At 39.5% G+C, this 27,351-nt stretch overlaps 1 protein-coding gene across 4 annotated transcripts in view; it reads right to left on the bottom strand.

The window, feature by feature from the left end:
* The window catches only part of LOC145355420 (plexin-B2-like), a 253,321-nt gene continuing 225,970 nt past the window's right edge, over nucleotides 1–27,351 (bottom strand). For all 4 annotated transcript variants that reach the window (XM_080207503.1, XM_080207502.1, XM_080207505.1 and 1 more), the window contains 17 exons: nucleotides 24,058–24,231; nucleotides 22,782–22,918; nucleotides 22,527–22,627; nucleotides 21,592–21,821; nucleotides 17,861–18,039; nucleotides 16,731–16,797; nucleotides 16,489–16,635; nucleotides 14,472–14,628; nucleotides 12,544–12,644; nucleotides 10,542–10,626; nucleotides 8,889–9,040; nucleotides 7,110–7,270; nucleotides 4,232–4,379; nucleotides 3,934–3,998; nucleotides 2,691–2,766; nucleotides 1,211–1,285; nucleotides 1–846 (listed from right to left, as the gene is read on the bottom strand). In XM_080207503.1, the coding sequence (XP_080063629.1) occupies nucleotides 742–846; nucleotides 1,211–1,285; nucleotides 2,691–2,766; nucleotides 3,934–3,998; nucleotides 4,232–4,379; nucleotides 7,110–7,270; nucleotides 8,889–9,040; nucleotides 10,542–10,626; nucleotides 12,544–12,644; nucleotides 14,472–14,628; nucleotides 16,489–16,635; nucleotides 16,731–16,797; nucleotides 17,861–18,039; nucleotides 21,592–21,821; nucleotides 22,527–22,627; nucleotides 22,782–22,918; nucleotides 24,058–24,231 (2,160 nt within the window). In that variant the 3' untranslated portion in view covers nucleotides 1–741. The remainder of the gene's footprint in view (nucleotides 847–1,210; nucleotides 1,286–2,690; nucleotides 2,767–3,933; nucleotides 3,999–4,231; nucleotides 4,380–7,109; nucleotides 7,271–8,888; nucleotides 9,041–10,541; nucleotides 10,627–12,543; nucleotides 12,645–14,471; nucleotides 14,629–16,488; nucleotides 16,636–16,730; nucleotides 16,798–17,860; nucleotides 18,040–21,591; nucleotides 21,822–22,526; nucleotides 22,628–22,781; nucleotides 22,919–24,057; nucleotides 24,232–27,351) is intronic.

Below are 27,351 nucleotides of genomic sequence, written 5' to 3' on the forward strand. Positions count from 1 at the left end.
TAAATAAAAAGCTGAATTTATTTACCATACCATCTCCCAAATTATATCAAAAATATCAAAAGACATTTCAGTAGTCACTAGCTCTATTTGTAAAAAAAACCTCTAAAATGTCATTTTAACATAAATTTACAGGCGCTCGCTACTTGGTCTGTTTTACATACAATTAAGAAATGACTTTTTCATAAACTTTCCACAATTTCTATCTTAATCTTGAGCCAATTTGAACAAGAGAAAATAAGTATAAAAATCATGCCATTTTCATTGTAATAATTAGTTAGAAAATGTATCAATGCACATAAATGGCAGTAGTTATTGATGGTTGTAATATGAAATTTCAAAAAGGTTGCTATTAACAATGAAGCATTAGATTAAAAAGGCAACATACCATACTGTACAAGACTCAACCCACTATGATAGCAGAGTTTAGTATAATTGTGGGCCAAATTATAAAAGCATTTTTTAGGGCTCAGATAATTTATATTCTTTAAAATAAAAATGTAGTTCAGTACAAGATGATCTCATATCAGCAACTATGTTGTTTACATTTTTACTGGACAATTTTCCACAGGTTTTATAGACCAAGTTTATAATACATTATAGAATATTAGTTAATTTACAAAATAATGGACTTCAAGCATTGAATTAAGAACTGCAAAGATGATCAGCTGAGTAAAAATAACACTATTTTCTTTCTAGTAATAAAATTTAACATCTGAGCTTCCATTATGTAAAATGGTCATGTCAAAGGTCCGTTGTTTTATTCTCAAGCGCAGCTGCTATTTGCTGCAGTCGGACAGAGAGCTGCATCTTTTGTGCTGCTTGGTCTTCTTCTAAGGCTTTTATTATCTGTAAAGCCAAGGAGTGTTGTAATATTAATACTGAAATTAAACTACAAATTGCAATAGCACGTTATACTATATTGTATCACTGACAACCCCACACTTGTGTTTATTAGATTCATTTTTCTCAGATTTAATATAGTGTAAAAAGGTGAACATGAAAACAAATGCAACTTGAGTGAAATTGTAATGAGCATCAGTGATCTTTCAAATATTTACAATTGTTATATTTTGCAGTTAAACCAGGTTTATATATTTGTCAATTAAAGTAAATTAAAACATAGATGGCATTAGTTTAAAATTAAATTGATATAGGGTTGAGCATGTACAATAACCAAAACACAAGCATCATTATTAAAACAAAAACTCACCTCATCATAGTATCTGTTTGTGTATTGGTATAACTGATGCAATGCTATCATAGTATTCAGTTTGTCTGTATGAGCCTGGAAAATAACCAAACAGCAAACATTGCACATCTCAAAGCACAGATAAGTCAAAGCACTAACAACATTTTTCCTTTTGTATTTGTTTACAAAATTATTTTATATTTGTTTCAAGATCCACAACTATATCCCTGTTGATATCACAGGGATTTATTTAGATGTATAAACAGCAATGGCTACACTTCCCTTTCCCTGCACCATCACCTCAAGTTCCCATGGGAAACACTAGGCTTCCCCCATCCCCATATCTTAGCAACAGCATCTGGAGGAAAAATCAGTTTCTCGCATGCTAATAATATCTAGCAATGCCTGTGCCTCCAAGCAACTGAAACTCTCATCCATGCCTTTGTCACTTTCAAATGCAACACTGCCAACATTCTGCTCATTTTCCTCCAGACTACTGCACATATTTTGTCTTGCATTAAATCCTACTTGGCCAACACACTCAACTTACTGAATGCAGGTCCAGATTTAATACCTTTAACTTTGCTGAGAAAGACCTTCATATCCTTGCCAAATGCTCTTTGTAATTGCATCCAGCCCTAAACCCTTTCCTGAATGCTTTGTTCCTCTCAATCCAACATTTCTGTGCATTCTTCTGTCAATGGAAGAACAGCGATCAGCCAGTGCATTCCTCTTCTTTGGATCTTCCTTCCCAAGTCTCTTTATCTTTTCCCCTATTTTTAAAATGTTGAGTAGACCTACGCATACACCTCCTGACCTCCCTTTTCAATGCTTTTATTTCCTTACACAACGTGCATCCCTACTTCAGAGTAAGACCTGTTATATAAAATATCTTAAGTGGGAGCAATTGAATGCACCATTCACAATCTTGTTTGTTCTGTTGGTTTTTATATTTTAAATTATTTTGATAAGCTGCATATTTTATGAATTTTAGTTGACACTTGAATGCGTATGTTTAGTCCAGATAAAAATTGTCAATTATTTTGAACAGAATTTATTAAATCTATAGAAGGGGCATCTGGACAAATATATGAATAGGTTGGGAACAGAGAGATGTGGTTCCCGGAAGGATAGGGGGTTTTAGTTAAGTCGGGCGGCATGGTCAGTGCAGGCTTGGAGGGCAGAAGGGCCTGTTCCTGTGCTGTAATTTTCTTTGTTGTTAAAGAATTATTGAAAATCCACGCAAATCACAGTAGAAAAGGTACCATTGCTACTATCAGAAATTTTCTGGGTCTGCATCCAGAACATTGTCAGATTATGCAGGTTTCTTTACAGATGTGTTGTGGCAAATCTCCTTACCCACCTATGATTTACTTTGCATTCATTTACTTAAGTGATCCAGTACATCTGGTTGCTGCCTCTGCTAATATTTTCAGCAATTCATAGTATGGATTACACATCACCCAACCTCAAGAAAAGATCAAAAAAAGGTAATACTTACCCTTGAGATCTCAGCTAAGTGTGTGTTCATATCTTGATCACTGACTTGCACCATCTGACGAATACCCTTGTAATAGCTGTTGAAGAGAAAAAAAAAATCAACCAATATGTAGGATTCACAGTAGGATCCAACTACAATGCTAGACTATCCCAGAGCAAGGCAAGCATGTGTCAGTTTGGAACATTGGTGGGACTTTTCCAGCTGTTAACACTGACAAGATCTTCCTGTCTTGCTGACAGCGCACCCTGGGGTTTCCCTGCAGCGAGGGATGAATTCAACAGGAAATCCCATTGATTAACGATGGCACCAGAAAATCTCAGTACCGCCCAATGGTGGACCACCTCTGCCAATACCAAACATAAAGCAGGTTATGCAGAAAATACTACCCCTAGTCTTGGGTACAAGTTCTCTTCCATTTCAGCAGCCTGGCACCAGCAATTCTCTTGACATCAACACGTCTCGACTATCCAAATGAAAGCCACCAACATTTCCCAATCCTCAAAGCACATAGTTTGCACACTGCCCTCATCACATTGTGGCTATAAGCACAGTTAATACATGCACTCAGCTGCAGTGTAACAACACTGGGAAATGGCTTCAGAAATTGTATGGATTTTTTTATTTAAAAAAGGGAAAATTATTTATGGTATTGCAATTGGAATTAATTGCAAAGCCCATAAAGGCTTGACATTTACTCTACCCATGAATTTGGGGATCAAGTTTTTTCTTTGAGTGATGAGGGACTACTACTGAAACTGAACTGCAAATATATTTATGTTCTGAAATTTGTTTGCCTTCGGAAGATTTTTGTGATTTCCCTACATCTCTCATTAGCTTTGCAGTATTTAAAATATCACACTTGGTTAGGAAGATCACAACTAACCGGTCAGGAAAAGCGAACCTTTTCCCAAATGAATAAAGTGAATCTAAATTTCAAGTTCAACTGCAGAATAGGAACTTTAGACAATCCAGTTTCTTGTGACAATTCAGTAAATGGAGCTTCTAAAAGGTGACTGCATGTTGAACCTTAAAGTAAAACGGTTTGAAGCTTATAGTTAAACATCTTGAAGCTTGTCAAAATAATTGCTGAAATCCTCTGACTTCGTCCACTGATGGGATTCTCCAGTGCCGCTGCAGGAAATGGAGTTTTGACTCAACACCAAATTCTCCATTCTCACTGGCAGCGGAGTGGGTACGGATCAGATCAAAGAATCCTGCCCAGTGTTTTATTCCCCTCACTTACTCTTCCACCATTTTCTTGTACGTGAAAATGTCTCTCGCATAAAGTAGCTTGTTGCTTGGAGAATCCTAAAAAATTACACACACATTTTAAATGAACAGATGCAATAAATTTATCACAATCACAGATAAGTATATACATAGAAGTAAATTCAGAGATAGTTTTATGTAGTATTAAATTTGAGATTATGAGTAATTATTTTAAAAATCAGGAAAAAACAGCTTCACCTCTAACCAGCACCTGCAAAGTGAAGGTTTTCCAATTGTTTAAGATATTCATTTTTTGCTTTTGAGATACTTACTCTGCTTAACTTGTGCTCAGTCTTTGTACAAGCATCCATGAGGGTCTGTGCAATGACTGATAAGGATGCATCCACTACTTCATTAACTTTCACATCAAATATGAAATGTGGATTTTTCAATATGTTTACCCAGAATCTTAATGGCAAACTGGAAAAAAAATGAAGATCTTTTAATGATTCAATAAAAAAAATTCATGGACATTCATGAGAAAGACAACAATTCCAAAGTATTTTATACACTCATTTCCCCCTCCTCAGTTCAGTTCCACCTATGCCCCACACCTTTCTTCATCAACCAGGAAGGTCTCTGCCAGTGTGGTTTTAAATAACAGATCATTCGCATTTTGTCACGATTCCAATGCATATTTTCTGCATACAAAGATGATCAATGCTGGCCAATCCCAAAATAGCTAGTGTTAGACACATAGGAATTCAGTAATATAGTCATTAGATTACTGTAATGATTTCCATGTAACTTGTTCTTACTCTTCATTTGGATGGGACCAGATATAACAAGTAATTTGCCACATTCAGCAACCCTCAAGTGCAAGTGACTAACCACTTCCTAGTTGATCAAGATTCAACTTGATATATTGGCCTCCAAAGAGAATCACATTAGGTAATCCACATGATCTGCAAAGACAGATGAATCTCCCACACCCAGGAAATCACCGCAAACCCAGTTTTAAGCCCATCATTATGCAAATAAAAAACTGGCCACCGTGTCTTTAAATTGTGAAACAGATTTGTGGTCATGAGTAAGTTGAAGTGCCATGCTACAGATATCTCAAAAGTAGCAACCACTTCCTAAAATATAAAGCCCATTCTATCAATTGTATAGATGGAATAAACAAATCTAGTTAATTTTGATGGTTTGGCTGCAATCCGTATTTTTCAAATGGGTCATCTCACCTACAGGCTGTCTAAAAAGGTAAAAATACTGAAACATAACAATCGAGATCAGTGATTGAGAGATGGTAGGCTCAGGCCTTCCCCCAAGAAAGTGGGTGTGTTAGCAACTTCAAACTTAATTCTCTAATTCAAAAGCTGGGATGCATCTTTCAGATGATACTTTGCAATAGGCTGATAGGACGTAATACAAGCAATCCAGTATTTTAACAGGACTATTTGTGGGCTTATATTTCAACATAGGTTGGTAACGATTCCAAGGAGAGAAATAAACAGAAGTAAAGAGGAAAGGTCAGTTTGTCACTGAATTTGACACGCCTCAAAACAGGCATTAAATAAAATTGTAAACAATGTAAACATTAGGGAGTAGCTTTTTAATATTTCATGGGATGTGGGCATCATTGGCTTAGATGGCATCCATAATTGCCCTAAAGTGATGTTAAGTTGTTTTCTTGCACTGCTTCAGCCCACGTGGTGTAGGAACCCCTGCAACGGTATTATAGAGGAAGTTCCAGGGTTTTGACCCAGCAACAGTAAAAAAAAGGTTGATATAGTTCTAAGTCAGGAAGGCGTGGTTTGCAGGGGAACACATGGATAGTGGTGTTCCCATGCATCTGCTGCCCTTGTCCTTCTCGACAGTAGAGGTCAGCTGTTTGAAAAATGCTGTTGAAGGAAGTTTAGTCACTGCAGCGCATGTTGTATATGATACATCCTGCTACCACTATGTATCAATATTGGAGAACTGATTGCTCAAGATGGTTGATGGGTTGCAGATCATGGGCTTCTTTGTCCTTGGTGGTATTGAGCTTCAAGCATTGTTGGAGACACACTCGTCCAGGCATCTGTGATGTTAGGGACCTCAGGAAATGGCCACTCAGCATTTCTGGCTGAAGACTATTGTCAATGCCTTGTCTTTAGCACTGATGTGCTTTGCTGCTTCATCATTGAGGATGGAAATATTCATGGAGCCTCCTCCAGTTAGTTGCTTTAATTGTCCACCACCATTCATGACTGGATGTAGCACGTGCAGATCTTCGATTTGAGCCATTGGTTGTTGGATCGCTTAGCTTTGTTTCTTGCATGCAGATTCTGCTGTTTGGCATGCAAGCAGTCTGTATTCTAATCACGTAATTTTCAGCCATTGACTGATATTGCTCCTGAGCATGCTTTACTCTTCACCTGGCTTGAGAATAATGATAGTGTGGTGGGCAGCGGCGGCGGCAGGGGGCGGGGGTGGGGGGGGGGGTGGGGGGGTGGAATGTTAAACTGGGCCATGAAGTTACAGGTTATGGTTGAATACAATTCTGCTGCTGGTGACAGATCACACTGCCAAATGGATATCTAGTTGCATTGTTAGATTTGTTCTGAATCTCTCATCTTGCACAGAAGTAATGCTACATAACACAATGGAGAGTATCCTCACAAGAAGGAAAGGGCTTCATCTCCACGAGGACTATGTGACAGTCACTCCTACCAATACTGTCATAGACAGATACATATGCAACAGATAGATCGGTGAGGATGAAGTGAAGCAAGTCTATCTTCCTTGTGGGTTTCCTTACCAGCTGCCTTGAAGGTCCAAACGAGCAGCTTTATCCTTTGCAATGTTAACATAAGCCTACTTGTGACACTAATACTACTACTTTCTATGACAATGCTTAATGATCCATCAAGTTATTATATCCCTTTATGACTTTCAATTTTCAAACACCCAAGTGTTAAACATCTTGCTGAGTTCAGAATGTGGCATGGAGGATTGCACAGTAAGCAATCAGCTCAATTGATCCCACGTTTTCATCAATGAGCAAAATTCAGGCAGCTTCCAGAAGGGTTGTGCAGTCTTCTGCACCTGATTTTCCCATGTGCATTCAACCTAGCCGGTGTTTACCCCAATGGGAAACAGTACACAAGCACACTTGAAAAAAATAAAAATATAGCGAATTAGTGATCAGGATTTCAGTTTTCTTACCTGTTGGTTTTCCAGATGTGAATGGTTTCTTCATCATTTATCTCATTCTTGCGTGCTTGTTCATCAAGGAAGTCAAAATAGTATTTCACAGCCGTTGGAACAATTTGATTTGTACCAAGGATATTTTGGAAGAAATTATCAACAAACTGTTGCAGTGTTCCCTGTTTTTAGTCACATAAATAGATGTTAAAATACTTTCCTTGACAACGGGGAACTATTTAATGTAATTGAAATAAACCACTTTGCACATTCAATTCCTTTGCTGCTACGTGCAACAAACCTACAAGCAACAGGATTGGCCACAATCTAATACTCTCTCTAATTACATTCAGAGTCCCTTGATGGCTCACTCAGTTGCATACCTAGGCAAACCAGGAAGGTTTGTTTCCTACTGCAGTCTTGTTAGTTGCTAGCAGTTTAGAATAAAAGGTCAAACAGGCTGAGATTCCTGCTTCTCATAGCCACCCAAAGAATTCCTTTTGTTATACACTGTTTAAAGATTGGATTAGCTTGCTTGTAATGATGTTTAGTCAGTTAACCTTCCAAGAACTGCCATCAAGGTTTACGCAGGAATAAATAGCAAACATATGTTTAAAAAGAACAGTTTGCAAAAATGTAGCCATCAAGGTGTTAATCGCTTTGGGGAAATAGGAGAAATATAAAGAACAAAGAACAAAAACAGCCCAGGAAACAGGCCCTTTGGCCCAACAAGCCCAAGCCGCCATTTTAACATTACCAGTCCCCCCTCCACCCATGACCCTTATCTATGATTATGGCATTCCACATTGAGGGAAACTAATTTAGGGACAATTTATTACCTCCAATCAGCCTAATAGCACATCTTTGGGGTGTGGGAGGAAACCGGAGCACCCGGAGAAAACCCACGCAAGCATGGGGAGAATGCGCAATCTCCCACAGACACTGGCCCAAGTCCATGTGTCTGCATAGCAAACAGTGATAGTCACTGAGCATAAATAGTGCTATTTCAGGAGCAGTATGTTAGAAGTCGGAAAACAAGAACACTTGCAATTTCAACAATTATCATTACTAACTGTATTCTGAAAAAAAAATCAATGAAGGGTAACAACTGTAATTCCCAAATGTTTTCTCATTTTTCTGCAATACTTCAATTTTATACTATTTATTGTTAAATAGAAAAACATACAACCATTAAAATAATTGAGTTGTTTGTGGGGTATAGGAATTCCTCTGAAATACAGTTTGAGCTGTCAGGAGCTGTAAGCCAAAGGCACTACTACATTATTAATGCTAATGGTAGGGGGCAGTAGCACTGTGGCAAGCTTACATAGCTGGTTTCCATTATAAATGTGACTGCAGAAATATATTATCAATATAAAACAGTGACAAAATGTGATAAAGTACAACTTTCCAGATGCAACATTTGAAATATATGACAGATCATGAGCCTCAATTTGTTATGAATAAATAGGGTAATGAAACATTGTTTGTTTTGAAGAGGGTCCAGTAGAATTAGCAGCTCAAATGCATTGCAAAATAAACTTTATGATGCTCAAGATCCCATGAAGTATAATTATGTCACCCAAGATAGAAATTTAGATATCTCTGGTTTTAGGTGTCATTTAAATCTCTTAGAACAACCTCCAAACTAACAACCTGGAGAGCTGAGCTTGCAGCACTGAGGAAAAGACAGACTTGCAAAGTTAGTCAGATTTCGTTGTCTAATTGTTCAACAGAAACAGATAGTTTTGATAGCTATTCATTTAAAATAGAATCTATTAAATGCACATAAAATCTCACCTTTACAGACAATAGTCTTGTTAAATATATTTCTGTGATAGCTTTCGTTCTCTCTTTCTCTTTCATGCTGCCTCGCTTCGATTTACTTTCATCTACTTCATCTGCTGGCCGGACTAAATGCCATCTTCTATCTTCTTCTAATAATCCACTTTCTAGAATGACCAAATTGAATGAAAGTATCACGCTGTAGCACAATTACAAAGCTCCCTGCTTTAACATCTTCAGAAACTATTTTAAGTGAGATATACATTTTGGAAAAAGTGACTTTAGCATCAGTGCAAAGCAGGTGATTTAACACCAACAGCTCGTTTTAAAGGGGGTTCATTTTTTTTTCAAATTTCAAGCCAGTGGAATAGGAAAACAGGCAGTACTGCTAATCGCCATATTTATCAACCGGAAAGTTTTAAAAAGATAGAATGCAACACTCTGTCTCCAAGGATGTTATTTATGAATTTGGCCGTGCACATTTTCCTTTTTTGGAGGAGGAATTTTAGGAAGGATGAGCATGGAAACATTCAAGAATCTTAAAGAAAGGCACAAAAACAGAAAATACTGGAAAATCTCAGCAAGTCTGACAGTATCATCTGTGGCGAGAGAATAGATGTGCTTAACGCTCTCTCCACTCACATTGTCTGTATCTTTGAGACTTGATTACCTGTAAAGACTCACATTCCAACCATTATTTTGTAAATTGAGTTTGCGTCTTTATATGCCCTTTTTGTGAACAGAACTCACGCTCACCTGACAAAGGAGCAGCAAGCACTCCAAAAGCTAGTGGCTTTTGCTACCAAGTAAACCTGTTAGACTTTAACCTGATGTTGTGAGACTTCTTACTGCAAGAGAATAGAGCCAACGTTTTGAGTCAGGATGACCCTTCATCAGAGTTGATACATATCCACAGATGCTGTCAGATCTGCTGAGATTTTGTAGCATTTTCTGTTTTTGTTTCAAATTCCAGCATCCACTGTATTTTGCCTTCATCATAAAGAAATACAGTTTAGCATTTGGAATAATTGGAGAATACATCAAATGCCAATGTTGCGCATCAGAATCTTATTAATTGGTATTTCACGCCGTATATGAAGGGCACTAGGAAAGAACCCTGGCTATTTCAAAGATGGTTTCTCTTTCCAAGGTAATCAATGAGAGGTTAGGGGGAGTTCTTCCATTTTCACAACTTTAATTCTAGCTGACATCAGGCACAAACCGTCTAATATTCAGTACAACAATAATAGAAAAGCTACTAGGAAAGCAATGTTGGAAATGTTAGTATATTAATTTCACTTGAGATTAATGTTAAAGGAACAGAAGTGGGCAGAATATCCAAAATTCAGTCTACATTGCAACTAAGTTATGACTGAGTGCCAAAACAACAATGCCCACATTCAGCATTGATAATACCCCAAAATAAAAATAGTAACAAATTATTCTTAGGTACACAACAAAGAAAAATGTCAACATCTTGTTGAACTTTGAATCTTTGGTAGGTTAGCTCAGCTCAAATCTAAATATTCTTTAGAAAGCTTCACATCAAATTAGAATTTCCAATCAGATTCATGTGTCAGCATGAACTCCAGAAGTGGGAATACCATTTACACAAACACAACATTCCACTTTCTATTTGATAATACCAAGTGACAAGTTGTTACTGACTTTCTCCGTGAATAATCTGCTGATGATCGTCTGGTTGCTGTGCGTGCGAAGATCTGACTAAAATGAGGGTGGAGAAATCCCGAACCTGAAAGAACAACACAATTCAGTTAATATCCAAAGTAAATAATAAAAAGTTGGCCAAATAATTTAAAAAACCTCAGCAACTTGGCAAGTCTCATTGTAGAACAGGTTGAAAACAGGGCAACAAGATATGAGGAAAGGAAGACAGGCCAAAAAAAGCCACCAATATCATTTTTAGGTCAAAGGCCATGGGTTTACACCAGTGCCCTTTTCTTTTGGTGGATTTAGGGGAAGGTTGTTTCGTCCTCTATGTTATGCTACTTAATCCCACGGTGTGCTGCTAAAGCCCACATCAGACATTACACCTGCTCATATATGGCTGAGTCGATCCACAACATGCAAAAATCTTTTAATGTTGTCTTCCATACAGCTGTGCTTTTTGAATGTTGGACACCAACAATGTCATCAAACCCAAGTATACAATGTTCCTGCTTGGTCTAAAGTGGCTGCTAGGGTCTTCTGCTGCAGCTAAACTGTAGCCCTAATTGAACAGAACTCCCTGAAAAAGGCTGAGGAAGCACTCCTCTTGCATTTATTTGACCCTATGGTTGGGAGGACCACTGTGATCAGAGGTTCACATGTGTCCAGGGTGAGGAAAGAGGAGTGTGGTGGGATTTGTAGGCAGTCTCAGCCAATCTCACCACCACCAGGAATACAGACTGCTGGAAGTTACTATTGTCCACTGTTTTTAAGTGATACCACACTTGGTCAAATACCACTGCACAATACCAGAGGTTAGGGTAGGGATTGAAAAGCAGTAAAGTTAATGGAATTGAAAAACACAAGCTTTGTTTCCCTGTGGATTTATTTGTATGTACTGTGTTACCGTGAACTGCAGCTCACTGTCAAACAACTATTTATTTCCAATTTGTCAAGCACAGCAGCAGTCTTCAGTTCTGTTTAACGATACAGGAGTGAACAGCAAAATATCTGAAGACTGCCAGGGCACCAGAGTCATGTTCCAGGCTGTTCATTAGGGATGAAAAAATATGACGTGACATGGACAATTCAAGCTGATCAACAGTTCAGAATTTGCACAGGGGGCAGGCAGGAAAGCCGCACAGGGAAAGGTGTTCTGCAGTACTTTTGCCTCATGACTGCGTTCAGCTTCCCAGCCAAAGCAAATATGAATGAACACAGGATAGCTAGCTCAGTCCTACAACTTTGAATAATCAATCGCATCAAGCTGACTGGACTTTGATTTATTAAATTTAGCCTGATGCTCATCATTATGTGAAAATAGGTTTGAAAAATTTATTTAAGATTTTGAACTCATGGCATATATCAAAACCAAATTACAACATGAGCAATAACTGTTTCACCTACTGCAAAAATTTTAAAATAAAGTTTTTAATGTTAACATAGCTCTTACAAAAAAGTTTTTTAAATATTAAAAAGATGTTTTTTGCATGACATTGAAATTCCAGCAGAGTACCATGGGTTGATAATTACATCAGTTATAGACTACAAGAAAAGGTCTATAACACAGGCCTCAAGACTTTCCCCAAGTTATTAAGCTTGGGCTCATGTTTATTGCTGCTATCTGAGGATTCATGGGAATTTTTCAGAAAATAGTTGCGAAAACTTTGCTTTGCAAAACACTTGATTAAATGGTGCAATCTGTACTCGTGCATCATTAGTGCAAAAACATTGAATGTGATGGAGTGCAACATGAGTATTGCACTTTCGCTTCCCCATAACAAAACAACCGTTTCCACATTCACTTAGCAAATTCAGTCACAGCAGATTTAATGGTTAATAACGAGTAACATGTATTTGACAGCTGGATAAATTTTGTAATTGTATTTTATCTACTTGGCTAATAAAATTTGATCTATTTTTAAAACGAAAAATCACATTCTAGAATGCAGAAATGTTATTGTTTAGTTTTATACAGAAAAGGTGACCATGTACTACTCACATTATAGTGTTTTAATGTGTTTAAACGCCTCCATTTTCCTTCTCGTTCTGATGTGACATCTAGATCTGAAAGAATTTGACCAGTAGATCCTGGACGCCATTCTGTGGGCGGATTAAGAGAAAAGAATTGACACTCTCTTGCTTACAGAATTAAACTGCTCTCAGCAAACATTATGGCCTCAATATCAACTGGGGAGCAGGGTGAGGGGAATCCCAGAGCAAACAAACAACCCAGACAAACAAGGCCAGGACATGAAGGGCCTACTGATCCTAACCATAGAATCATATTTAAATAAAACCGTGCAGGTCCCACTTCACACCTGGTCAGAATCAGTACCTGGTTAGTCAGCAGGGATGGTATCTGACAGCAGAACATTGCAGTAGGGGGCATGTATGAAAATCTCTGGCACAGTTATTGGCTTGGGGAGGAATGAATATGGAACAAGCCTGTGCAAGTTTGGGGTGCGGGGCGGGGCGGGGGGGGGGGGGGGGGGGGCAGGTGTGGGCAGGCACAGCAAAATGGGGAGCAGATGGTTGTTGACAGAGATCAGCAAAAGATGAAGGTTGGAAGAAGAAATCATGAATGTGGGAGAAAGCTAACAAAAGGGATGCATTTTGGCCAAAATAATGTAGGGGGGAGTTATATGATAAAGGGTAGACCTATAAAGAGTATAGAAACACAGCAGGACCTGGGGGTGCAAGTGCACAAGTCTTTGAAGGTGGCAGTACAAGTGGAGAAGGTTGTGAAGAAAGCTTATGGTATGTTAGCCTTTACAGGAAGGGATATGGAGTACAAGAGCTGGAGTCTAATGTTGCAGTTGTATAGGACGTTGGTTAGGCCGCATTTGGAGTACCGCATCTAGTTCTGGTCACCTTACTACCAGAAGGATGTGGAGACCCTGGAGAGGGTGCAGAGGAGGTTTACCAGGATGTTGCCTGGTATGGAAGGACTGAGTTATGAGGAAAGGTTGAGCAAATTGGGGCTGTTTTCCTTGAAAGAAAACGACTGAGGGGAGATCTAATAGAGGTATATAAGATTATGAAGGGTACAGATAGAGTAAACAGTGGTAAGCTTTTTCCTATGTTAGGAACACACATTACGAGGGGCCACGGGCTTAGGGTGAGGGGGGTGAGGTATAACACGGATGTTAGAGGGAGGTTTTTCACACAGAGGGTTGTGGGGGTATGGAATGCTCTGCCAAGCAAGGTGGTGGAGACAGGCACGCTGGAGTTGTTTAACAGTTACTTAGGCACATGAGTGGGTTGGAGATGGAGGGATATAGGAGATTGTTTTAAATAAGGTTCAGTAGCCTTGGGACGTCCCTGGTAACGTATAAGGATGTGGAGGATACTAATGTTTTCCTCTTTTAATTCACAGGTGCTTCAGTCCGCCTTGTTGTCCAACAAGGGGCATACACGTGATGGGTCGTACGAGGGCTGCTCTTGGTTGTTTCGAGAATAGCCTAGTACTTCATGTCGTTAGTGTACGCTTAAACTGGACCAGATACTGGGCAACACGACAGCTCAGTGACTATCACTGTTTGCTGTGCAGACACATGGATTTGGGCCAGCATCTGTGGGAGTTTGTGCATTCTCCCCGTGCTTGCGTGGGTTTTCTCCGGGTGTTCCGGTTTCCTCCCACACCCCAAAGATGTGCTATTAGGCTGACTGGTGTAATAAATTGTCCCTAAATTAGTTTTCCCTTAATGTGGAATGCCATAAGCATAGATAAGGGTCATGGGTGGAGGGGGGGGACTCGTAATGTTAAAATGGCGGCGGGGGCTTGTTGGGCCGAAGGGCCTGTTTCCCAGGCTGTTTTGTTCTTTGTTCGGGATGAGGAACAGGAAAATGATCTAGGCAGAGACGAATCTGGGGGAGGAGGATGGTGCAAGGAAGAGCAGTTAGTTAACGCAGTAACTTATGACTCACCAAGAACAACGCTATCTAGCTTAGGCCTTTGTGAAAAGGGAACATTTCTGTAGACTTGGTCAAGGATTTTCTCTTTAACTTGAGTTATACTGTCACAGCTCAGAACCTTTACTGGCATAAATTCTCCAGCATCCTCTTGTACAGTTACATTCAAAGTCTGTCAAGAAAAACAAAAAAAAACATTTTCACAGAATTGCAAAATCTGCTTTCTGCACAGATGCCCTGTGTTATTCAATATTTGGTTCAGAAATTTTAATATTCCAGTTCTCCATATCCAATCCAGAAATTAGTCTCTCGCTCCACAGAATCAGGAAGATGGTCTCCCATTAACACTGCAATTGGAATCAACACTTAGATTGCGTTACGAATGAGGGTTTTGTTTTTAGATGGCTATGTTTTGACTTAATTTGAGGTAAATTGGCATAATGGGAAAACAACATACGACCTCCTGTTAGTTCTACCTGTCAATAAGCTCTCACCCGGTTACCATAGAGATAGGGGCCCAGGTCAAGTACTACAGAAATCCATGTACTGAGCTTAGCACCTGAAAACAAAAGCTAGTGCAGCTGGCTGAGACATTGCTAGATTTACAGACTCTTAGATCAAAAACCCCTGGACACAAAGCATGCATCCTGGACGGTGCAGTAGCACAGTGGTTAGCACTGCTGCTTCACAGCTCTAGGGTCCTGGGTTCGATTCCCAGCTCGGGTCACTGTTTGTGTGGAGTTTGCACATTCTCCTCATGTCTGCGTGGGTTTCCTCCAGGTACTCCGGTTTCCTCCCACAGTCAAAAGATGTGCAGGTTAGGTTGATTGGCCATGCTAAGAAATTGCCCCTTAGTGTCCAGGGATGAGTAGGTTAGAGGGATTAGTGGGTATAATATGTAGGGATTTGGGGGTAGGGCCTGGGTGGGATTGTGTTCAGTGCAGACTCGATGGGCCAAAGGGCCTCTTTCTGCACGATAGGGTTCTATGATTTCTATGACAGAGGGACAGCAATACCAGCCACTGCAGTCAGCAAAGGGAAAGGCTGTTTCTCTGTTTGCTAGCAGAGACAGTGCAGGTGAGACAATGTTCTCTGGTCGAAGAGACATGACCTGCAGCAATTTAAGCACACTGGAAGATGCAACTTGGCATGTAAAGGGAGTCAATGGAGTGAGCTGTGCTATTGGAGGTCAGATCGGGATTTCTCAAGGTTGAGGGAGAGGAACTTGGACAGTACAACTCAGTGAGATGGTCTGGTGAGCCCAATGGAAGCTGGGAGTAACTTTGGACTGTTCCTGCAAGACTGATCCAAGAGTCAGTCACTAGAAATTCATACCCCTTTTTAAAGAGTTATCAGTATCTATGGGTGATATTACAATATGATTCGGCAAATAATTTAGAATATAATCCCTTTTAAATTGATTTTGATTCTCTTGTAACACTCTGCCTAATTCTGAAAAGGTAAACCTTTCCTCACTCAATTCACGGTTGACTGACTTGACCTTTCTATTCAAGTCAGAAATCAGAAAGAATGAATGCTGATAAAATCCTGGTGTTTCCAAAACAAATTCCAAAATAAAAACTTTTTAAATGATAATTCTACCTTCAAGAGTCTATGAATTATAATTGGTTGTTCCTTAGGATATTAATGAGTTGCATTAATTTCAAGATGTTGACAGAAAGGAACAATCTGCATTCATACACCTAAACGACATCCATTGATTAAATGTGTTTATTTCTTTAGTTAACATTCAGAGCAAACCTAAATTTTAAATTCATGTTTGCATTTGCCAATGTTTGGTGAGTTAGTGCAGCTAATGCCGAGCCAGTCAGACCCAGAAATTTCCAGAAAGATTTGACCCCTTGCCAGTACAGAGTTAGCCAATCTCAACCAAAGACATGGTTGGGAACTAAAGTCTGTGCATGCCAAAAATACACTGTAAATGTACCAGTCAGGCAAGGGGGTAGAGAGGAGGGGGGTGAAAAAGTTACTCATCTCTCATTTTATAAATCTCGTGGGATTGCAGACTTACCAGCGGGTGGTATTCCACGTCTTCTCCCAATAATCCAGTGTCATTTAGTGTGTACTTTGCCTTTTTCAGTTCTGCATCAACTGGTCCTTTCTCTACCTGGTGCTTAAGCCCTTTGAATAGTCTATATAGTGGTTCACCAGCAGAATCCTGAATTTTACAAATGGAAATAAACCCTTCAGTCATCGATTGAGACAATATGAAAATGCAGACAGAACTGGGTTTACCGAAATATTTGGAGTTACCTTCAGAAACTGGTACAGGCAGATGGACATCCAATTGGAAAGCATTCGTTCCACAACAGTTTCACATCTAACAGAAAAAAAGTGACAAAGTTCACATTCGCTCCAAAACCAATTTCATAATCCTTTGTGTTCCATTACATCCAATCTTACATCATTATTCATAAAGTTACTGTAGTTGCAGTAAAACAAATTCATATAAATAACCTACAATGCAGGAGGAGGCTATTCAGCCCATTGAATCTGCTCCGACTCTGATAGCGCATCCAACCCAGGCTCACCTCCTGCCCCATCCCTGTAACTCCACATATTTACTCATTAATCCCCCTAACCTACAAATCTTGGGATACAAATGGCAAATTTATCATGGCTAGTCCACCTAGCCTGCATATCTTTGGACTGTTGGAGGAAAAGAGAGGAAACCCTCTCTTGGGTTGGAAACTGGAGGAAACCCAAACATGGGGAGAACATGCAAATAGTTACCCAAGGTCAAAATCGAACCTGGGTTGCTGCTGCTTGCGACAGCGGTGCTAACCATGTACCATCGTGCCATATATTCTAATACAAGAAAGGACAGTGCGCGTGCTGTGAATCTGAAATAAAATTGCAATAATTAAAAAATAAATATCCCAAATGGAAGTTAGTTAGTTAAACATTTGTGATCCACTTAAAATGAAAGCAAGAGCATGGCAGGCAGCACAAATAAAAATAGAGAGAAATGTTAATGATTAAAAACATGGAAGGTCTGCAGATCAAGACTGAAGGTAAACAAAAACTATTGACAAAGCACGGTAGAAGCTACAATCCTGTAAAAAGATTTTAAAACAAGGGGATTTGGGTATTTATCACTTAAAGCTTGTGTGAGGTTAAATAAAAAGCTAACAAGGCATTTGCTCTTTCTTGAACGAATTGGAAATGAAAACTGAAGAGATTAATTTTTCATTGTGCACAGCCTTGGGCAGATGCCTTCTGGAATATTCCAGTCAGCACTGAACCTCAAAAAAGATTTGGAGGGATAAAGTGCAGATTCACGTAAACTATATCATGGGTTTAAAGAATTACATTGAGGACAGATTGCCTAATTTTAACAATTCAGTTAAGGTTTTCCTTGTTTAAGTGCAGGCCTTGCATACCTTCGGAGCATGAGCTTTGGGTTTTTAGCAACATATTGTTCCATGAGCTCGAGCAACAGCGTCCTCATGATGTCAGTGTAGTATTCCAGCTTTCCATGCAGAGCAATAGTCAGCAAAGATGCAAAGTAAACTTTCTCTCTTGCTGAGAAATCTCTCTGATTCTCGAGTGTGTGAATAAACTGTTAAAAAATATGAAATTTGGTTGGCTTTACCAAGAATGTAAAAAGACGGTACAAACGCTAAGAGGCTAGATTCTGGTTTGCTATCTGGGACAGGTTTCAAATTTCACCGATCCTCACTGACAGAGAAGGAAAAACCAGCCCATGCTGGGAGGATCAAAATGCTATTTCATATCTTCTAGGTGGACCCCCTGGTGGGCCAGCAAGAGACAGGTCTGACATTGTTTTAGTTGAGCAATTTCATACTCATGAACAAGAGAGCCAGTGTGGATATGGGGGAGAAAATTCAATTAAACGTTGGCACTATAACTGCAGGAAACTACAGCAACAATGCATACTGGACTGCTTCAATGCACAACTCAAATTCCATTGGATCAAATGCCCATAATGAAACTGAATTAAAAATAAAGCACACTAATAAAGTGACCAACAATGCAAAGTGTGTTTGATGTATTAAATATCTGTTCTTTGTTCAGTAAACATTGCATGAGCTGGGACATTTATGACATTTGGTAAATTTTGCTTGATAGAAATGTTATACAAATTTTTGTGCAGAATTCTAAAACTCTGCACAAAACTCTGGGAAGACAATTTCTCCTCACTCTCTTCAAATTACTTCCTTGTTTGAAGATATTGAGACTCATTTCTTCTCCTCCTGCACTTGTGTCATTTGGGTGCAGCACAACTAATTTTGGTTAGGTCATGATATCTAGTACCCTAGGCCAAATATTCTCCAGTAGTAAGAAAACTGGAATAAAATGTCAACACTGCTGAAAACCTCCAAACACCACAACAAACATACAGGTTTGAAGATCTTTAGTAGGTACTGTTTTGCAAGTTCTCAAAGTTACTTTCATTCTGTAAGCACGGTATAAGGCCAACATATTCCAGGCACCCTTCCTAATATATAAACATTTTGTATTCAAACAGAAAGATAAGAGAAGGGAATGTTACTTGGCTCCCATTTTATTTACTTGTTGGCACCTGTTGTAGAAGTGAACGTTTCTACATTGTTCAACAACAGAAATCCTGCAACCATCCGAAGGGAGTGGAGGCCTGGTGTGAAAGTTCTTCCCCCTCTTTTGACTCTGCTGTGCACCTGAGAACTGAGCATTCCCCAGGTAAAAAACCAGGGGCGGGGGAATCCCTCATCAACTCCCTGCAGGGAACAGTTTCCACTGATCATCCTCAGTTGCTTTGCAAAGTGTTGATTGGCATCAGCCTTTGACAGCAAATGTAGACATTATTTGTGCACGCAGGTGGGGAGGGCACGGTCAATAGAGAGAAGGATAATAATCAGAAACAGGGGAACTCTGGATGATTTTCCCTTCCATAAACCAAGCAATTTGTCTTGCGTTCCTTCTGTTACCCTCCGAAATTAGACCGGGGAGCAAGATGGGATGGGTCCTGTTACAAATGGATCAGCAACTCACTCAAGCCATCAGGAAAGACTTTGAATAATTAAATTTATTAAGTTTAATATTTTGTACTCAAAGATGCACATGTTGCAGAATAAAGCATTCTTTCCAGTTTACTGTTGCAGTTTGAATCAGTCTAATATCCACAACACCTTTTTTATGGTGTTTCTGAGATCACAATTTCTCTGTCAATGGTGATAAATTAGGGCTAAGATTGTGCTTTGGGCTCAAAACCACTAGGAACTGGGTTGAGACTTTCCCATCTTAATTCATGGAGGATTTAGTCACAATCAGGGAGAAATGTCCATCCCATCCATCAAATTACGTCCAGAAGTGAACCAGAGTAGTGCCCAGTTTCCCCAACTGCTCTTTAACTGACTGAGGTAACAAGAGTTATTGCTAGTATTCAAGACATGGGAGTAGGTGTCCATGAACTGCTTGATGTAAATGGGGTGAGAGTGGTCTTGAAATTATTCAGTATTGAGCAGCCAAAACTCCCACTAGCTTCAGGCAGCAGGCCCTTTTAATGCACAGATCAAGGTCCAATGACATACCTCCAATTGCAATTTAGAAAGACAAATTGGCAGAGCAACCGAAGGGACACTAAAAAAGCATATCATATTTGTAAGAATGCAAGAACACAAGGGATTGGAGCAGGAGTAAACTATTTGGCCAATCAAGCCTGCTCTACCATTAGTACAGTCATGTGTACGACTGATCTTGGGCTTCAAATCCACTTTCCAGACCATTTCCCATAAACCTTGATTCCCTGAGACCAAATATCTATCAAGGATTTCAAGGAGTCATAACCCTTTGCATGAAAAAAAATGTAATCTCCTGTCTGAACTGATTGTCCCCTTATCCTGACACCGTGTCCTTCTGCGACCAGCAGAAGCAAACCCCCAAGTGTCTACACTGTCAAGCCCCTTCAGAACCAGCAACAAGAACAGAAAATGGTGGAAAATCTCAGCAGATCTGACAGTATCTGTGGAGAGAACACAGAGCCAACATTTTAAATCAGGATGACCCCTTCCTCAGAGCTTCCATTCAGAACCAGAATGAATATTTAACTTAGAAGCAGGAATTGGACATTTGACACACCTTCCCCCACTCTTCCCAAAGCCTGCTCCACCATTCAATAAGATCATGGCTGATTGGACTGCGGTCTCAATGCCACTTTCCTGTTGTCAATTCACGCACCCCCCCAACCCTGACACACACACACACACACACACACACACACACACACACACACACACACACACACACACACACCTCCCCAAATTCCCTTCGACTCCTCAGTTAGGCAAGAATCTATCTACATTTACTTGAAAAATATCCAATCACCCTGCCTCTACCTCACTCTGGGGAAGGAGAGCTTCACAGATGCTAAGTCTCTAAGAGAAAGAAAGAGTCTCATCTTTTCCAATTTAAATAGGAAGCCCCTTATTTTTAAGCTGTGTGCCTTAGTTCTGGTCTCTCCTAGAAGGGGAAACATCCTCATAGCACCAACCCTGTCAACTCCTCTCAGGATCTTGTATGCTTCAGTAAGACCCTCTCTCACTCCTCTAAATTCCAATGGATACAAACAGTGCCAGCTTTCCTCATAAGAAGTGTTTCTCTAAACTCCAAAACAATAATGAGGGCTGCTGCCACTCTGGATTGACTTTCTGTTGGCCAGATTGTTCTCCACGTTTCCAATACTGCAACAGCCTAGAGTCGGCAAGCTGCAGTGTACCCTTTTTGAGTCTGTAGTTCACTGATGAGCATGGTAATGAGACCCTGGTCACCAGCTGAATTGGTCAAACAGCTGAAAATTAAAACCAATCCCGTTGCTTCCAATCAATAATAGAAAGGAATCATAAAAATTCCCTGGTCTGGAAGAGAATATGTGACACAATATAGTGAAAATTGTCCAAGGATTTTTTTTAACATCAAGGACTACACAGTTTGTCACTAACCAAAAATAACTTTGCTTAAAAGCTATACTTCCAACCTTTGCACTAAATGGAACACTTGAATTGGTGTACAATCCAATTTACTTCCTCATGCAAAGTCATGTTCGGTTCTGCTCCTCATTCTTTCCAATCCCTTCATCCTACAAAATTAATTGACTTTAGTTCAAATGACTTACATCTATCAAGAAAGATTTGCTGTTCAGTAAATTGGAAAACTGGTTGAGGGCTATCTCTACTGTCTGTCGCCTTGCCTCTGGAATGTCCAGTTTACCAGTTATCATGACATCGTTTTCACCATCCTTCGAAGGTAAGAAAAAGACACGGTCTGTGTAGGTTTTATAATCCAGAAAGGGGATGCCCACATCGTTCAGTTCATTTGAGTGATCTTCCATTTCAGTCACCAGATCTGAAAAACAGAAGGGTTTTCAAACAAGATTGCAACAGATCATCCAACCAATTTCAAACAAGTGATTGAATATTGGTTTCTCTTTTGTTATTTGCTATCTATTAACTTCACTTAAAAAAAACAGCCCTTCCAAACATCTACATTGATGCATATCGTTAAAAAAAATCCTAAGTGATGATACACTGAAAGAGAAGTGTTAAAAACTTTTCTTAACATAGTATTAATTTGTGTGCTTTTAACATATTAAATGTTTTAAGGTATTTATAACCCATAGTCAGCCACCAAGAATGATCTACTTGCAGCGCTAGGGACACTGAGTAGAGTGGCATGGAGTGGCTGGAGCTGATTTTATGGTTAATTGTTATTAATCAGATAATTATCTTGACCTACATATGGGGATTTTCACAATTAACTTCATTGTAGTGAGCTTACTTGTGACACTAATAAATAAACATTAAAATTTGATATGAAATTTTTAAAAAAAGTTGCATTTATATATCATGACCACTAGATATTCAAAGCACCTTACAGTCAATTAAGTGTCTTTGTAGTGTAGCCATACTGTAAGAAAACACAGCGGCCAATTTGCATACAGCAAACTCCCACAATCAGCAACGTGATAGTGACTGGATGATTCAGGAATAAATTTAGGCTGAGACACTGGAGTGAACTCAGTAACAATCATCAGGAATAGAGCATTTTTACCAGTGAACTCTTTCTTGCATCGATCTCTCACACTTTCCTCGAGACTCTCCAACTGCAGCTGAATCTTCTTATACTCTCGCTCTGCTTGCTGGCTCTTACGTCTGAAACAAAAATAATAGTGCTTTTCAAAAACTCTGGTTTTCACCTTTGCAAAGAATGAACTTGACATTATTTACTTTGATGACAAAGAAATGTTGTTCTATGAATGAAAGGTTTTGAGTCTGGTTTCAACTTTATTGAAAATATTCCACATACCTGTAGCAGTAAATAGAAACACCAATAATCAACAACATTGGAATCAGTACAAGTGGCAAAATAAGTCCAAGGGGCAGCTGTGCAGGAGTGTCATATTTTACTTTCCCCAGGTAATATTCACGGTATCCCATTTTAACCTGGTAAGAAAAGAGCAGTTTTCAGAATGTATTAATGTTTAATGGTATTTAACAAAGGTGGCAACAGGACAGAAAATATTTTATTTAGTATTACTCTGGAGGGCACAGATGGCAATTAAATTGTTTCCATTATTACTTTCCAAGTGCAAAGTAAAGCCAAAAACAGTAATTTTTTTGGTCAGGTTTAGACTCTCAGCCAAGAGATTCTGAGCGATAGATAAAGGGATAGGGAAAGGGGGAAAAATGTGGGATTGTTGCCTGTGGAGGGTTCAGGCTGGAGTTTAATAAAACAATGATTGAAATTTACAAACCAAAAAGGATGTCAGTCCTTGAATGATCTGTACCAGCTCTTTCTTGGGCAATCCAAAAATAACTCCAGTGTTCCTTTCTTCCTCTGCTTCATTATTCACTTTTTGTTTCAATGCTGCAATGGCTCTTACTTCAACTACACTGAGTTCTGAGCTCCACCAACTCTTTGCATAAGGAAATTGCCTTAATCCCGTGCCCCATTCTCTTAATGCTGTTGAATTATTGATCCTTGACACAAACTAACCAGGAGGAAATAGTTGGTTTCTCCATTCACTCATCAAAATCCTTACCAACTTTAAATTCTTACATTAATTCTCCTCTTAATCTTTTTTACTTTTAGGGAAATAGCCCTGTGGGGATTGATGACTATCTTCAAGTGTGCTTCACTGTAGACAGTACGTGCAAGAAGCAGGCTTGATGGGCCAAGTACTCTATTCTCATTTCATGGAATTTTAGCATAGATTACACACGTATAAGGACCATTCAACAGAACACGAATCACTATGAAGTTGGCTTTCTAATAAAAAGGCACACGTTTAAAGTTTGTGTGGCTATTTCCAGTGAAACTTTCAGGCTTTGCAGTGCCATAGCTGGCCAGCATGGCACACCATGAATCGCCATCATTTAGCTTCTATATCCAGACTGGCTATGTTGATTCTGCAGTAGATGCTTGCCAAGATTAACAAACTGCCTCGCCTGAGTAACTCAACAGGGCCAGGGTTACTGGTTCCACATAGATGCAGAGGGGACAGGATCATAGGTTTTCAGACCCATAACAAGCTGACTGAAATATGTAAAAATGAACTGTGGGAAGAACTGAAGGTACTTACGATAAATTCTGGAAGATCATCATTTGCATCCCTCTTTACCCTCTTGGGTGCTGGCTGTTTTTCTGGGGGAGTGCATACAAAGTCCTTCACGGAAAGCGTTGTAACTTTGCATTCTTCTGTTCCAATATAAGCTTTCACTTCTTCTGCTGTCATCGCCTCATTTAGACGTTTGCCCTAAAACATTAAACAATGGAAAGTTAGTAGCAAACAGGAAAATGATCCAACTGAGCATCAACCAGAGTATTGAAAAAAACTTTCCTCCCTCCTTTCAAATTCAAATCTTTGTAACTGCCACCAAAATTACAAACTTGGAAATGGGCCAGGGGAGGGTTAAAGATGGGCAATGGGCACACAGCCACTGCCTTATTTAAACACAGCAGATATCAGACACTGTGGTGAACCAGAGTGTCTCTGTGCATTCTAGAAGCTGGTTTGAAATTCATTGTTACTGCTTGGGTTTCCCAGGCACTATGAAAGCTGATAGTGAAAGGGAGTTGGGAGCTGTCAGCTCCACAAGGTCCGTGCCTTTCCCATTGCTCCCACTGGGCCAAGAGGTGCAGAATTAGCATTGCTCCCCCTGACCCCCTTCAATCATGATCACTGTTCCCATCCTGCTGAGAGTACTGACGTATCCAGTTGTCAGAGGCCAAACCCAAAGGGTGCCTGAAGGTGGTTTCCTGCCACTGATTTTCCCTCATGGCAATTAACCAGGCTTTAAAATTTGCCCAGTTCCCAATTATGCAAAGGATGCCTGTTACAAATATCAAGCCATCGTTTCCAAATCATACTTTTAAATAGAAAAATAAATAAGTGGCACAGAAAATCTACTGAAAGCTGGAGGTTAGTGATCACTCCACATTACTGTGGATTTCATGTATTTCACATTTGTGCATTGAAAGAGAGTGGCAAAACTGCTTAAAATAGAGGAATAGGTAGCTTTCAAATCAACCACTTACTGTGGAGTACTGTGGACAACATTACAGAGAAAGATAATGAGTTTGCATTTCTATAGCATCTAATAGTGCTTCACTTTCAATAAACTGACTTGGAAACACAATCACTTGTTCTGTAGGCAGACATAGCAACAAACTTGCACACAGCAAGGTCCCAGAATATCTGAAATAAAGTGACCAATCACTGAGTTTTGCTGGAATTGATTGAGGGATGAATGTTGGCCAGACAAGCTTGTTACTCTTCCTTGAGAAGCACTTTGGAAATTTTACATTCACACCAAAGATTTTTCCAGTGACATGGGGAGAGGGTGGTGCATTGGTAATGTCACTGGAATAAGATCAAGGCTGATGGGAGAATGGATTCAAATCCCACATTGGCAGCTGAAGGAAATTAAAAATTCAATTTATTAAACCTGACTCAGTAATGGTAACTGTGAAGCTAACATCGATTGTTGTAAAAATCCTTCCAGTCACTTCCTCTACAACTGACACATTGTGGCAATGGTGTACAAGATGCACCACAGGAACTCCTCAAGGCTCCTTAAAAAGCACTTTGAGCACAATGGCCATATACACTTTGGAAAACCACCACCTGGAAGTTCCCCTCCAAGTTGCTCACCATCTTGACTTGGAAATATCACAATTTCTTCATTGTCATTGGGTCAAAATCCTGGGACACATCCTTTAACAGTTTAGGTGTACAGGATAATAAATGCTAACATGGCTAGTGATGCCTGCATCCCAAGGAGATGTAACCTCCAGACTCTCAGCAACATATTCGACTCTAAAACCCTTTGAAATGGCTTAGTATTTACAAGAGTATCTGACCCAATTAATACAGATGATTCAAACAATTCTAGCCAGTGATAAGGAGATAACACTCAAAACTCTTACTTAATAGCTGACAAAGTGGCAATGATTAAAAAATGATGAATTAGGGAAAACAGTGGCCATTCCAGGGCAGATGATTGCATCTAGCCTCAAAAACAAAGGATTTGAGAATGCAATTGACCATTGTTGCTATTATAATGGCCAGAATTTCAGGGAATGCAAGTTACAGGCAACTACAATAGTTGCATGGTTGCGTGTAGATAGCACAGTCGAGGATCTGAATGTTTGTTGATGCAAAGTCAGTGTAGCCAGTCATGCATAGCATAGGATGATGCCATTATCTGGTATCAGTAGAGTGGCACAGATTTGTTCAAATATTAATGCAACTCTTATTATTGGGTGCAACAGCTATCAGGGCAGTCAAACAACCCAAGACACCTGTTTGAAATGTGATTACAGTACAAGAAACTTGCATGAATACTTAGACGGATAACAGGTCTAATTTAACTTTTTAAAAATTAATTTGTTCATGTCATGTAGGTGCCACTGATAAGGTTAGTATTTAATCCCCATCCCTAATTGCCCCTAAGTAAGTAGTGATCTGTCAGTTTCACGAACTGCTGCAGTTCTTGCGGTGTAAGTATACCTGCAGTGCTGTTGGATAAGGAACATCAGGATAGTGACCCAGCAACAATGAAGGAAGAGTTCCAAGTCAGGAAGGTGTGGGAATTTGAGGGGGAACTTGCAGATGCTGACGTTTCCATACAGCTGCTGTCCTTGTTTGTAAGTGGGTAAAAATTGAGAGTTTGGAAGATGCTGTTGAAGAAGCCTTGTCAAATTGCTGCAATGCATCATGTAGGTGGCATACACCACTGCCCATTGTACTCCTAGTGGAGATGTGTAAGGTGGTGAATAGGGTGTCAAATCAAACAAGCTGCTTTGTCCTGGATGGTGTATATCTTCGAGTGTGGTTGGAGTTGCACATCCAGACAAATGAACAGCATCCTATCATATTTCTGGTTTGACCTTGTTGATGGTGGATTGGCTTTGGGAAGTCAGATGGGGTGTTACTCGCTTCAGAATCTCCAGCCTCTGATCTACTCATTTAGCCGCAGTATTGACGTGTGGGGTCCAGTTAAGTTTCTGGTCTACGATCACTCCCAGTTTGTTGATGGTGTGGGATTCAGCAGTGGATTGTATTGTTGAACGTGAAGGAAAGATGATTAGATTATTTTGGCAAATTGATGGAAGCCACTTGTGTAACTGCAAAACCAGCTAGGAAATTATATGAGCTGAGAATTTGGTGTAACAACTTCTAACCATTTTTTTAATTATGCCATCATAACATCCAACAACTGGATGAAGCTAAATCAAAAAATTTAACCCAGTATATTGGGAGCATGAATTAAATGGGTAGTGCAATGTAAAACAAGGTGAGACAGAGTTAGCGAAATAAAATCTTTCAAAATGTACAAACACAACTTAATAATTAAATTCAAAACAAAACACC

This window comes from Carcharhinus amblyrhynchos, chromosome 19 (genome assembly GCF_965287045.1).
Source record: "Carcharhinus amblyrhynchos chromosome 19, sCarAmb.v2.hapA, whole genome shotgun sequence".
Classification (NCBI taxonomy): domain Eukaryota; kingdom Metazoa; phylum Chordata; class Chondrichthyes; order Carcharhiniformes; family Carcharhinidae; genus Carcharhinus; species Carcharhinus amblyrhynchos.